Raw genomic sequence first — 14,833 nt, 5'->3', positions numbered from 1 at the left:
TTGGCAATAATGGATATATTTTATATATTAGGCCATGGGTCACCAACGCACTGCCCGCGGGCACCAGATAACCCGTAAGGACCAGATGAGTAGCCCGCTGGCCTGTTCTAAAAATAGCTCAAATAGCAGCACTTACCAGTGACTTAACTCTCAAAAATCGAAATGCACATCATTGCCTCGTATCCTTAATGCGGCAAAATGTTGTTGTTATTTGTACTGTAAAGTTCAAATTTGAATTAAAATAAAAGGAAGTCTAAGTCCCTAAGTCTAAGTCTTAAGTGGAAGAAAAGAAGAGTGCAGCCATAGCGGAAGGTTGTTTGGACAACCTGGTACTAACAGACGTTCAATGCATGTGGACAACGACTATATCTGTCTGGACCATTGAACTATGTAACTGTTTCATAGAGAGTACATTCTGTACATAATTAATTAATTTGATTGATTTTTAACAGTTAGTATCAAACTGTCAGTTGTCGTGCTCCCCCCATCATGATGCATCACGGCTTCACAAATATTTATACCAAACATAACTAATTCTTAACATCCCAAATAACCTCAAGGTAGTTATAATATTAAATGAAAGAACATTTCATCTACAGGGTTACATCAAGCCAGGAGGAAGACGCTGTTGCACATGTATACACACTAGAGATGCGCGGATAGGCAATTATATCATCTGCAACCGCATCACCAAAGTTGTCATCCACCCGCCGTCCACCGAACCAACATTTTATCAGAACCGTACCGCCCGTTGAAATACATCAGAGGTCGGCCACCTTTACCACTCACAGAGCTATTTAAACCCGTATTACAGAGTAATGAAGACAATGGCAGCCGCTAACGTTCTCGCAAATTTCCAATGGTGTTCATCCTGATGACAGGAATAAGGGCGTGCTGTGAAGCTATTGACTTTGACACCTTCAATACAAACCGATTGTTAGTCCGGCAACTTGTTGTGTGCAGCTTCCGCAATCACACGTACAAGATTGAAAGGCTTACTGGGTGATACAGAGTACACTGATGGTTGTGATATAAACAATTTTAACACTCTTACTAATATGCGCCACGCTGTGAAGCCACACCAAACAAGATTGACAAACACATTTCGGGAGAACATCCTCACAGTAACACAACATAAACACAACACAACAAATACCCAGAATCCTTTGTATCTGTGACACCTCCTGAATATATTTTACACCCCCGCGCTCCCAACCACGCCCACCTTACCGACGCACGGGGGGCATGTCGGGGTTTGCTGCTAGCGGGGTGTACAAAATAATCAGGAATTGTCATGGATACAAATTATTCTGGGTATTTGTTGTGTTGCTTTTATGTTATGTTACTGGGAGGATGTTCTCCAGAAATGTGTTTGTCAATCTTGTTTGGTGTGGCTTCACAGCGTGGCGCATATTACTAAGAGTGTTAAAATTGTTTATTTCACAACCATTAGTGTACTCTGTGTCACCCAGTATGCCTTGCAGTCGTGTGCGTGTTGCTGCGGAAGCCACACACAACATGTTGCTGGACTGATAAACGGTTCGAACATGTTGAAGGCGACAAAGCCAATGGCTTCATAGCACGCCCTAATACTTATTACCTGGGTGACTGCGGCAGGCATGCTAGAGAATGTTGGCGTCTCCTATTGTCTTCTTCGCTTTGTGACACGGGTCTTAAATGGCTCAATGAATGGTAAAGGATTCCGATCCAAGAACCATGTATATCAAATATTTCCGGATGGTTCATCCACCACCTGCCCGAATCTAATTACAATCTATTTTTTTGTCATGTCACCCGCCTGACCCGCGGTTTATCCGCGGACTCCGCGGATGAGACCGCAAACCGCACATCTCTAATACACACACTACAGTACATCACCATGACGACACACATGCACATGACAAGCACGGCACGGATTGATACGGCGTTTTCAAATTTAAAATGTTATCTTTTATACAAACTTTAATGACATTCAAGAGTGTTTTAGTACAACTTCGTGTTCCGTGCTTTTCACACAGCCCGAAAAAGCATCATGGCAAAGTCCGCCTCATTTGTAATGAGCCAGCCTTTCTGCCAGACATAAGCACGTGGGCCGAACTTACAAATAAGAGAACTAACTTAAAGTGTGTAAAAAAACATGTCAGTGCAAATTGTAGAGTAAGGCCCTTTCAGACTAAAGTTCAATTAGCTGTGGACTGATGCCAAAGGCTAGACTGACAGGAAAAGTCAGTGAAACAAAATAGAAAGGAAATTAAAGGCCTACTGAAACCCACTACTACCGACCACGCAGTCTGATAGTTTATATATCAATGATGAAATATTAACATTGCAACACATGCCAATACGGCCGGTTTAGTTTACTAAATTGCAATTTTAAATTTCTCGCGGAGTTTCTTGCTGAAAACGTCGCGGAATGATGACACGTGCGCGTGACGTCACAAACTGTCAGGAAATATTAGCGCAGCACCACTTGCGGCTAAAAGTGTCTCTTTTCATCGCGCAATTAAACAGTATTCTGGACATCTGTGTTGTTGAATCTTTTGCAATTTGTTGAATTAATAATGGAGAAGTCAAAGTAGAAAGATGGAGTTGGGAAGCTTTAGCCTTTAGCCACACAAACAGACGGTGATTCCTTGTTTAAAATTCCCGGAGGTGAAACTTTCCTATGGATCAGAGCGGTCAAGCGAACATGAATCCCGACCACTTGTCAACCGGCAGGTTTCGGTGAGAAAATTGTGGTTAAAAAGTCGCCTCTTACAGGAGATCGGTGGAGTTTGTGCTGTCCTTGTATCTGCAGTGACTTCCCTCAGACACTGGCCTCAAGACACCCTTGGACACACCTCTCCGACTATCAGGTACTATTTAATCTCACTAAAACACTAGCAACACAATAGAAAGATAAGGGATTTCCCAGAATTATCCTAGTAAATGTGTCTAAAAACATCTGAATCCGTCCCAATGCAATCGCCTTTTTTTAAAAACTTTATTTATTTTCTTATTCTTTTTCTAGTCCTTCGCTATCAATATCATCATCCACGAATCTTTCATCCTCGCTCAAATTAATGGGGAAATTATCGTTTTCTCGGTCCGAATAGCTCTTGCTGCTGGAGGCTCCCATTAAAAACAATGTGATAACGTGAGGAGCCCTCACCCTTGTGACGTCATTGTCTGCTACTTCCGGTACAGTCAAGGCTTTTTTATCAGCACCAAAAGTTGCCAACTTTATCGTGGATGTTCTCTACTAAATCCTTTCAGCAAAAATATCGCGATATCGCGAAATGATCAAGTATGACACATAGAATGGACCTGCTATCCCCGTTTAAATACGAAAATCTAATTTCAGTAGGCCTTTAAAGTTCTTTGCTAAATGTGCTTGCAAAGGAGCGATGAGTGTCACATGACACATGAAGGTAAATTGGTCACAGTATCAAAAATCCTTGTCTGTCAGCTGAATGTTGCGTAACATGGTCCTAATTGTCATGTGACAGTGTTAAGTGTCTAAATAAACCCTGCTTTGACAGAACTTGTAATATTGACAAAGAAATGACAATTTAGAAATTATTGATTAAAGGATTCAACACTTGGACCTCATCTATTTCTATGAATAGCAGCATTTTTAGCTGAAACTAAATTTAAAGCAGGCATTTCAAAGCAATGTTTTGGGTAACCTTGTCATCTGGATCGTCTTTTTCCACGCAAGTCTCCAGGTAAGACATCAGGGAGTCAATAAGTCCACGACAGTCTCTCATGGCTGTCCTCTGTCCCAGCTGCGCAGAGCTCAGGTTCCTGCACAAATTTGAATGCTTTTTTTTAGTTTTTTCTTTTTAGAAGACATGACGAAAGTAAGAAAGTGGCTCCCTATTTCAAAATACTATTGAATTATTTATTGTGCTTAAATGCTGTTCTTTAATAGCAAGTTATCAGTGCTTGGGAGAATGTAGAATTTTTACACATTTTGCTAAAGAATGCACACTTCCTCGGGAAATACAAAGGCCGCCATGATCCGTATAAGAGGCCAGCCAGGAATCCAGACTTAACACCGTCTTTAACTTTTTTGGGTGGTTTGTTGAAGGCGCTAGTTCTAAACCAAAGACCTAGGAATAACATGAGGGGTGAATATCAGAAAGGTCTCTTGCATCCCACAGAAGTTTGTGGTGAGTCAGTTGACGCGAATCCTGGGTAGTTCCAGAAGCGAGCTGGTAGTAAATTTTAGTGCTAAGCATTTTCCTTGCATAACTATTTCTTCTGAAATGCATGATTAATCAATTAATCAAGAGTATTTTAAGACAACGAGTTACTTCTAATGCCTTAATGGAGTGGTTCTCAAATGGGGGTATGCGTACCCTTGGGGGTACTTAAAGGTATGTCAAGGGGTACGTGAGATTTTTTGAAAATATTCTAAAATGAGCAATAATTCAAAAATCCTTTATAAATATATTTATTGAATAATACTTTAACCAAATATGAATGTAAGTTCTTAAACTGTGAAAAGAAATGCAACAATGCAATATCCAGTGTTGACAGCTAGATTTTTTTGGTGGACATGTTCCATAAATATTGATGTTAAAGATTTCTTTTTTTGTGAAGAGATGTTTAGAATTAAGTTCATGAATCCAGATGGATCTCTATTACAATCCCAAAAGAGGGCATTTTAAGTTGGTGATTACTTCTATGTGTAGAAATATTTATTTATAATTAAATCACTTGTTTATTTTTCAACAAGTTTTTTGTTATTTTTATATATTTTTTTCCAAATAGTTCAAGAAAGACCACTACAAATGAGCAATATAATAAATCAGAAACTGATGATATAGTGCTGTATTTTACTTCTTTATCTCTTTTTGTCAACCAAAAATGCTTTGCTCTGATTAGGGGGTACTTGAATTAAAAACCTGTTCACAGGGGGTACATCACTGAAAAAAGGTTGAGAACCACTGCCTTAATGTGTATATAGTCACAAGCATTTACAACACATGAGACGAGCACTTCATTCTTGACATGCTCTTACCGCAGGCACCCTGTGGTGTTGTAGAACACCTCCGGGTGTATGATTTTGGTGGCGCTATCATCTGACCAGCCGGTGAATGGCGCCACAACATTCTCGGTCAATACAGGGAGTGCTGTGGCTATAAGTTCTCTTTTTAGCTCGTCAGCGGAGGACAAGTTCCACAGCAGGCCTGTCAGAAAAACAACTTTTATTGTACAACCTGAGCAATGAAATTCACCGTCCGCTCGATTATTTTTTTTGTAACTACTCGGATATCTTACCTGTAATTTGTTTCTGTGTCTCGGAACAATCTGTCTCCTTCAGTAACTGCAGGGCTTTTGCTATGCCGCCGCAGCTTTGAACTTGCTGCTTATTGCTTGGGTTCTTGAACACCAGATTCCTTAAGGCCCCGGCAGCAGCCTGACTCACAGCAGGGTTGGGGCTACGCAGTAGAGTCACCAGATGGGGTATGCCTCCAAGCTGAAGAACCTGATATAAAAACTAATTAGTTTAGGTGTGGAAGTGGATTAAAAATGCCAGGATATACTTAAGGCCTACCTACAACTGTTGAACAGAAGTCAATTTGATCACTCTTTGTGGTGTATACCAGGTATTTACAACACTGAGGAGCCACATGGGCACACAAATTGTTGTTTTTTTGCCTGAATTTACAAAGTCTCGCAATTGGGGCCACACTAAAAAATAAATATGACAAATACTGGACATGTGGAGAGTAAAGTGTTAATATTATGCCATATTTTTTAAGTTGAAATGTTTCATGAAAATTTTGTAATAACCAAACTAGTATACAGTATATTCATTAGATTCTTTGTTCAATCATTACATATACACACACACACACACACACACTTAAATAGTCTTCTGGTTAGATGATTGAAACAAAACAATATAAGAGGTGAATTCAGTCCGTTCCAAGAACACACCAAAAAAATATACACATGGTGAAAATACATATATAGTAACATTAAACCGATCATACTCATGTACAGTGTGTCATTGTTTAAGGTGATATTTGTAAAGTATAACTTTAACCAGCAGGTTTCGGTGAGAAAATTGTGGTAAAAAGTCGCTTCATACCGGAGATCAGCTGAGCTTGTGCCGCTCATAAAGCTGCCGTCCACTTCCCTGAGACACTGCGCGTCAACACACCCGTGGACACACCCCTCCGACTATCAGGTACTGTTAAACTCACTAAAACACTAGCAAAACATTAGAAAGATAAGGGATTTCCCAGAATTATCCGAGTAAATGTGTTTAAAAACATCTAAATCTGTCCCAAATCAATCGCGTTTTTTTTTGGTAACTTTTTTTTTTTTTGTAGTCCGTCGCTATCAATATCATCAAACACGAATCTTTCATCCTCGCTCAAATTAATGGGGAAATTGTCATTTTCTCAGTCCGAATAGCTGTTTTTGTTGGAGGCTCCCATTAAAAACAATGTGAATATGTGAGGAGATCGTCTGCGACTTCCGGTAGAGGCAGGGCTTTTCTGTTAGCGACCAAAAGTTGCGAACTTTATCGTGGATATTCTCTACTAAATCCTTTCAGCAAAAATATGGCAATATCGCAAAATGATCAAGTATGACACATAGAATGGACCTGCTATCACCGTTTAAATAAGAAAATCTCATTTCAGTAGGCCTTTAAAAACATGTGGGCCTAATATTCACTCAGATCAATCAATCAATCAATGTTTATTTGTATAGCCCTAAATCACAAGTGTCTCAAAGGGCTGCACAAACCACAACGACATCCTCGGTAGAGCCCACATAACAGATGAATGAATTACATTTGAGTCTAACCTCTTGTTTGGCACTGTCTTCTTTAAAACTGCTATGCTGAATCATGCTGGCCCCACACAACTGGAACTTCTCCTCAGGGTTTGAGAGAAACTCTACAGCTTCCTTAATGGTCAGATCTGATGTGCTTGGTGCAATGACAGCGCTGCGGATACAAATGAAGAAGAAAATCACTTAGTTTGGAAACAGCAGACATTTTCTCTCCTGCTAAACACTTCTTGAAAAAAAAAAAATCAAACCTATGAAAGAAATAAACTTACGCTGATTTCTGCTCAGCAGTGAACGTTTTGATTGCCTGAGACTGGCCAGACGGTTGTCCCGCAGCCCGTTGTTGGCCACTCGCCGTATGGTACCCATTGTTGATAGAATAAGTACTGTGTCTTTTCACCTGACTCTGGACAGTCTGTCCTTTGGTTCTCTAAATAAAAATATATTAAAATAAGCATTTGGTACTGGAGTGCATGACAATACCCAAATGAATACTTGCTGCAACATGCCAGTTCTACATAGTTTAAAGGTGATTACCATGGTGAGTCGAGGAGCCAATGCCGGATCACTGCGACTTGGTTGCAGTTCAGTGGGAACTTGAGGCCAGTTGGAAACATTGATTTGTTGTTCCCATCCACCGGAGGTGCTGTAGTTTCTTCTTCCCAAGCTTTTAGCGGACAAAGATCGGGTCCTTTGGGCATGCAGCTACACAATGAACAAAAAAAAAAAATACAAAAAAAAATAAAAAAATAAAAAAAAAATATATATATATGTCTTGATTGGATTATCCAGAGAATAGTGCTCGATACCGTGGTGGAGCGCAATATGTAGGTGTGGGAAAGAATCACAAGACTACTTCATCTCTGAGATGAAGTAGTCTTGTGATTCTTTCCCACACCTACATATATATATATATGTATATATATATATATATGTATATATATATATACACACAGTGAATGTGAATCTGTGTTGGCCCTGCGATGATGTGGCGACTTTTCCAGGGTGTGCTCCGCCTTTTGCCCGATTGTAGCTGAGATAGGCACCGGCGCCCCCCGTGACCCCAAAGGGAATAAGAGTAGAAATGGATGGATGGATGGATATAATTGCACATATACATATGTATACACATATATAGTGTATATAGATATGTGTGTGTGTATTTGTACAGTGGGGCAAAAAAGTATTTAGTCAGCCACCGATTGTGCAAGTTCTCCCACTTAAAATGATGACAGAGGTCTGTAATTTTCATCATAGGTACACTTCAACTGTGAGAGACAGAATGTGAAAAAAAATCCAGGAATTCAAATTGTAGGAATTTTAAAAAATTTATTTGTAAATTATGGTGCAAAATAAGTATTTGGTCAACCATTCAAAGCTCTCACTGATGGAAGGCGGTTTTGGCTCAAAATCTCACGAAACATGGCCCTATTCATTCTTTCCTTAACACGGATCAATCGTCCTGTCCCCTTAGCAGAAAAACAGCCCCAAAGCATGATGTTTCCACTCCCATGCTTCACAGTAGGTATGGTGTTCTTGGGATGCAACTCAGTATTCTTCTTCCTTCAAACACGACGAGTTGAGTTTATACCAAAATGGATACATGGATGATACAGCACAGGATTGGGAGAATGTCATGTGGTCAGATGAAGACAAAATAGAACTTTTTGTTTTGGTATAAACTCATCTTGTAGTGTTTGGAGGAAGAAGAATACTGAGTTGCATCCCAGGAACACCACACCTACTGTGAAGCATGGGGGTGGAAACTTCATGCTTTGGGGCTGTTTTTCTGCTAAGGGGACAGGACGATTGATCCGTGTTAAGGAAAGAATGAATGGGGCCATGTTTCGTGAGATTTTGAGCCAAAACCGCCTTCCATCAGTGAGAGCTTTGAATAGTTGACCAAACACTTATTTCCACCATCATTTACATATAAATTCTTTAAAATTCCTACAATGTGAATTCCTGGATTTTTTTTCACATTCAGTCTCTCACAGTTGAAGTGTACCTATGATGAAAATGACAGACCTCTGTCATCATTTTAAGTGGGAGAACTTGCACAATCGGTGGCTGACTAAATACTTGTTTGCCCCACTGTGTATATATATATATATATATATATATATATATATATATATATATATCAAACTTTATTTGAAGTAAAAGACACTTTAGCAAGACATGGTTATTTGCTGAGGTGCAAAACTTTGACTTAAAGCCTTTCTACTAACATGTTCCCACTAGTGAACCAAAGAAGATCGCGTACATGCCTTCGGTTTCTTTTCTTCTTTACTTTATGTTGAGGGCAGCAGAAAACACCAATCACACACTATGAAGTAACAGAATATCTGCAATTGGAGACTCGCCGCAAGAGCAGTTTCTCACAGAGGTGCTTTGTGCACACAGTGGAGGCGGCACACCAGCTCAACCTGTATATTTACAGTCGCTCTGAGTCTAAGAAGCTAGATCTCTAATACATGTAAATCAAGTAAACTTACAATGTCACCTGACCTTTCATTAATTACTGCAGGTGAAAAATTGACATTGTTTAATGTGACTTAGCAAAACGTCAATATCAGTCCCACAGAAATGAAACAGCCCTACAGTATGGTGTTTTTGTCCTTCTTGTTTCAAACCAAACCAGTTGCTAAGCTTCCATGTGTCAACATGGTTACCGAGCTCTGAGAGTATGATGAGTGGGAGGATCTGTCAACAAAATGTCTGATAAGCCCTGAGAGAGCAGTTACTTTCAAAATGCCGTTTGCTTCCCAAAGCTCCGTGCAAAATTAGACAACGCACCATTGCTAGTGTTTCCATTAACAAAGTTTAGAGATCAATTCGTGTACAATAACAAGTACAGCTAATTTCTGATAAGCATACAATCATAACAATTTTGTATGTATAAAGCTTTCTTGTGAGATAAAATCACTTGTCTATTGACAATTTTTATGTTTTTGTACATATGAACTAGTTAAACAGCCAACAATTAATGGAAAAGGAGAGATGGTAAAGGTAAGGTCAGCATTTTGTTGAGGAGAAAACACACAGAAGCTAAAACAAATACCAGAAGACATGAATAAATTAAAGAAATGAGTTGACAAAAACAGACTATATTTGAATCTCAGAAAAAAAGTAAAATAATGCAATTTGGTAACAGCGGAAGAGAAAGTCAAACACAAATTCAAACAGACTGACATTAAATGAGTAAAAAAAAAAGTATTTTGGGATGATAAAATGAACTGGAAATCTCATGAAAAAATATACAACAAAAAGTAGCAAGAAACACGTCAATAATGAATAAGGCAAAACATGTACTGGACCAAAAATTACTACATATTCTCTACTGCTTGCCAATGTTACCATATCTGAGTTATTGTGCAGAATTATGGAGAAATAACTACAAAAGTACACCTATTCTTTTAGCATGTTACAAAAAAAATAATTAGTGATACATAGAGGAATTACAAATACATTGGAGGCAGCCAGTAGAGGTGACATACTTCATACAAAAGTCACAATTCCTCCGTGATTGTTGGTTCAAAGCTAATGAAACGTTGGCAAAATGAGGGTAGCAAGTTAGTTTTTTGGTCGTTCTGGTCATGAAACACTGTAGGAATGTACCGTATTTTTTCGGATTATAAATCGCTCCGGAGTATAAATTGCACCGGCCGAAAATGCGTAATTAAGAAGGAAAAAAACATATATATGTCGCACTGGAGTATAAGTCGCATTTTTGGGGGAAATGTATTTGATAAAATCCAACACCAAGAATAGACATTTGAAAGGCAATTCAAAATGAATAAAAAATAGTAAAAAACAGGCGGAATAAGTGTACGTTATATGACGCATAAATAACCAACTGAGAAGGTGCCTGGTATGTTAACGTAACATATTATGGTAAGAGTCATTCAAATAACTATAACATATAGAACATGCTTTACGTTTACAAAACAATCCGTCACTCCTAATCAATAAATCCGATGAAATCTTCTTCCTCTATGTCGCTTCTAAACAACTCTGCCAACTCCAAAGGTATGCGCTGCTTCCTCCTGTTGTTTTCTGCTGCATATTTCACTATGTCCAGCTTGTAATCTGCAGTACATGATTTCCCTTTCGGTGCCATTTTTGTCCAGTCCTTCTCAGTTTTTATAAGTTACCGCCAACAATGAAATGATCCATTTTAATATCTACGGCAGTAGCATATAGCATGTGGTAGTTAGCATTCCATGACCCACAATACACTTCTGTCATGACCCTCACCCGCCGAATTCTTATTGGTTGACGTGTGTGTGACGATTGCTGACGTGTGTGTGACGATTGCCGACATTTTCTTCGTCTCTTCCGCGAATGAGATGAATAATATTATTTGATATCGTGTAATCTGCAGTACATGATTTCCTTTTCGGTGCCATTTTGTTCAGCCCTTCTCAGTTTTTATAAGTTACCGCCAACGATGAAATGATCCATTTTAATAGCTACGGCATAAACTGAGAAATTGCTCCACGCTGACATCTAACTTCGACCCGGAAATGGCAAAAAATACCTAAAAAGACGCTCAATTTCCCCCCTTTTTTCTTCGTGAGGATTATGAGTCATTCTTCATCTAATCTAAACAGGAATATATCAACACTTTAACAGTAGGCATCACAGTGACAGCAGACACTGTACAGTAAGTGACATTTATTTATGTTTGTTGGCTCTCAAGAAGTCTGCACTGAGGAGTAGTCAGTGACATTGTCGAAGGAAAAAGCGAACGTAGTGATGCGTTTGTGAAATGAATGTGCCGCCGTATGCTTAAAATAGCAAAACGTGAATATTACAGGTTTTTATTAATATGCCTGTTACTACATGACATGTATATTTACAGACTGAACATAAAATGTTGATGAGCGCTTTATAGGCAGAATAGAGGAACTCTCATAGGCTCCATTGTAAGCAGACTTTTGTTTGTATTTATTTACAATTTAGAATGCACAAAAGTCTTACATAAGGATTGTGAATGATAAGCAATATTCCAAAAAAGTGCGGTTCCCCTTTAAGACCGGATGACTTAACAAGCAATTTTGCACAATCGACACGATTCTAGAAGACAAATACACAATACACATATCTTAGGTAATATTTATCTTTACTCAAAAATATTTGTTACATTACAAGACATCTGCAACTAATATTCGAAAAAGACGTGATTAACACAATCCATCCATTTAGGTCGTAATTAGAAATCACTGAAGGTCAGAAATGTTGCCCTAAAGTAAGTCATGACATACATTCTTATGTGATGAACCTGCTCTCCCTTCAATTGCCTCAACTTACTGTCAGAAAGTCGAATAATGGTAATATACTGTACTTCCAAGTTAGTTTTGCATTTTAGGTAAGGTTTAGGTTTGACAGCACATTGACTGGGGGTGAGACTTATACTCAGGAGCGACTTATGTGTGAAATTATTAACACATTATCGTAAAATATCAAATAATATTATTTACCTCATTCACGTAAGAGACTAGACGTATAAGATTTCATCGGATTTAGCGATTAGGAGTGACGGATTGTTTGGTAAATGTATAGCATGTTAGATTTTGTAGTTATTTGAATGACTCTTACAATAATATGTTACGTTAACATACCAGGCACCTTTTCAGTTGGTTATTTATGCGTCATACAACGTACACTTATTCAGCCTGATGTTAATTATTCTTTATTTATTTTAAATTGCCTTTTAAATGTCTATTCTTGGTGTTGGGTTTTATCAAATAAATTTCCTCAAAAAATGCGACTTATATATGTTTTTTTTCCTTCTTTATTATGCATTTTCGGCAGGTGCGACTTATACTCCGGAGCAACTTATACTCCGAAAAATGCGGTACAAATTGTCCTTTTAATTTGATTTATTACAAGTATGGGTTATGAAACACTTAAGACTCGGAGAGTTTACCATTTACTCTGAGAGACACACCTTTGAATGGAAATGTTGGATTCCATTGCACAGACATTAAATAGAGAGCGATTTGGCAGTGAAACCAAATGGGAAGTCCATTACAAATATATTTGCTTCACATTGCAACTAATACTATTTGAAGGCATGTTATGGATTAAAACGTGTACTGTATTCTATTTGTTTGTCTCATTGCATAGTGCATACACGAAAGAGCTAAAGTTTTTCTGTTCTTGTATAAGCTAACTTTATTGTCATCACCTGACATTTACAAACCTTCTTGACTTCCTGCAGACACCCTGTGGTTGCCTAGCCAATGAATGCCTAGCCAACAACATCACTTACTCTTTTGCTAAAAGACACGCCGGGACTACTGTAGCAGCAGGGACAGTCATTGATTGACAAATGAAAAATGACTTCAAAAATAAATATACCGAAAAAGAAAGGACAATTTGCTGTGCTAAAATAATTTTTTTTAAACACATTCAATAAAATTAAATAAACTGGTAATACTTTTATTTTATTGACAGTCTAGACCAATGGTTCCCAAACTTTTGCAGGCTGGCGCCCCCTTGGCTCCCCAGTGAATTCCTAGTGCCCCCCCCCCCCCCCCCCCCCTACAGACACATATGGAAACAAAAACCTCTTTCTTGATATTTGGTATGCTGCAATTTGAAAAGAGAAAAATGACAACATTGAAGGTATGAAAAGCAATTTACCCTCTCACGTATTCATTTTCTTCCATTAACTCACAGAAAATGGTGGCGGACGTGATCTAAGGCACCCTCGCCACCCACACAATGACACACGCGCGAACACGCATATATGCGCGCACACACACACACACACACACACACACACATGCACACACAGGTAAAAAGTCATATACATTCGTAACAATATATATCAGTGAATGCACCACCCTAACCAGCTCAACACAACACAACACGGCATGTTCTGGCGAGTCCCCAATTTCATGTTGACTTGAACTCAAGATGATGTTGACCACCAGAATGCGGTTTTTATTATAAGATAAAATTCTGAACATTACAAGCTTGAAATTACAAACCTGAGCTTTTGCTTTTGTAGTCTATGCTGTCGGATCTGACTGGGCCAGAGCGGCGTGTGGAAACCGGACCCTGATGCGTCGTCCACTGACTCGTCCTGCTGCACGTGTTATGTACAAATCGTCAAACAAACGTTCGAACTTCTGACTTCGACTTCGGACTGCCGCCCCCCTACCGCCACCTTCTTCCTCACCGCCCCCCCAGATCTTTCCACCGCCCCCAGGGAGGCGGTACCGCCCACTTTGGGAACCACTGGTCTAGACTGTCAATAAAATTAAAGTACAACTAGAAATAAAGTCTTATAATCTCCAAATTAAATTTTAACGGTTTTGACTTATACTCCAGACTTCTGATTGTTTGAACTTGTCATGCGTCAATCAATCAACTGACAGATACATTACTGCCACCGGTGGTGAAAAAATTCATTACAACTGAGTACCGCTGTGGCACATACAGACTACATTTGAGATACAGATATTTTGGGGCGGCCAACTAGGAGGCACTTGTAACCCAAAAATGGTTAAGAAACATTGGTCTTTGGAATACCATTCAAAATCAATAAGATTCCTACTCTGCAAGAATATGTGAGTGCTTGGATCACAGGTGTCAAACTCAAGGACCAGCGGCCAGCCACATCATTTTATGTGACTCGCAAAAGCCTGGAAAAAATGTGTTAATAAACTACTTCTTCTCTTTACTAAATGCCCTTGATTTGGACAGCAAAAAACTAATATCGTTTGAACTTTAATATTACCTGATAATGCAACATATATTATATACTGTAGAGCAAACATATTTTTGTAAAGATAAAAATAGTTAAATATCTGCTTGTCACCTTTACTTAAGTAAGTCATCCATGAATTTGTATATAACAAAAATCTAATAATCAAATGTATAGGAAATTGTGGAATAATATTAATAGGCGATTATACATTTATATAAGTACTGTCAAATTATATTTTTAGATGATTCGATTTTTAGATGCATCACATTGCATGCATATTTTAAATTAATAAAAAAAAAGCGTCCCTCTAAA

The 14,833-nt window shown here is 38.6% G+C and overlaps 1 protein-coding gene across 1 annotated transcript in view; it reads right to left on the bottom strand.

Moving 5' to 3' along the window:
• The window catches only part of LOC133555068 (plakophilin-1), a 42,326-nt gene that overhangs the window by 11,691 nt on the left and 15,802 nt on the right, over positions 1-14,833 (bottom strand). Inside the window, exons 3-8 of the mRNA XM_061904511.1 lie at positions 7,333-7,500; positions 7,068-7,225; positions 6,811-6,952; positions 5,269-5,476; positions 5,009-5,177; positions 3,669-3,786 (exon numbers count right to left, since the gene is read on the bottom strand). Of these exons, the coding sequence (XP_061760495.1) occupies positions 3,669-3,786; positions 5,009-5,177; positions 5,269-5,476; positions 6,811-6,952; positions 7,068-7,225; positions 7,333-7,500 (963 nt within the window). The remainder of the gene's footprint in view (positions 1-3,668; positions 3,787-5,008; positions 5,178-5,268; positions 5,477-6,810; positions 6,953-7,067; positions 7,226-7,332; positions 7,501-14,833) is intronic.

The sequence above is a fragment of the Nerophis ophidion genome, linkage group LG06 (genome assembly GCF_033978795.1).
Source record: "Nerophis ophidion isolate RoL-2023_Sa linkage group LG06, RoL_Noph_v1.0, whole genome shotgun sequence".
In the NCBI taxonomy this organism is placed as follows: Eukaryota; Metazoa; Chordata; class Actinopteri; order Syngnathiformes; family Syngnathidae; genus Nerophis; species Nerophis ophidion.
This window is presented reverse-complemented; position numbering and strand designations above follow the sequence as displayed.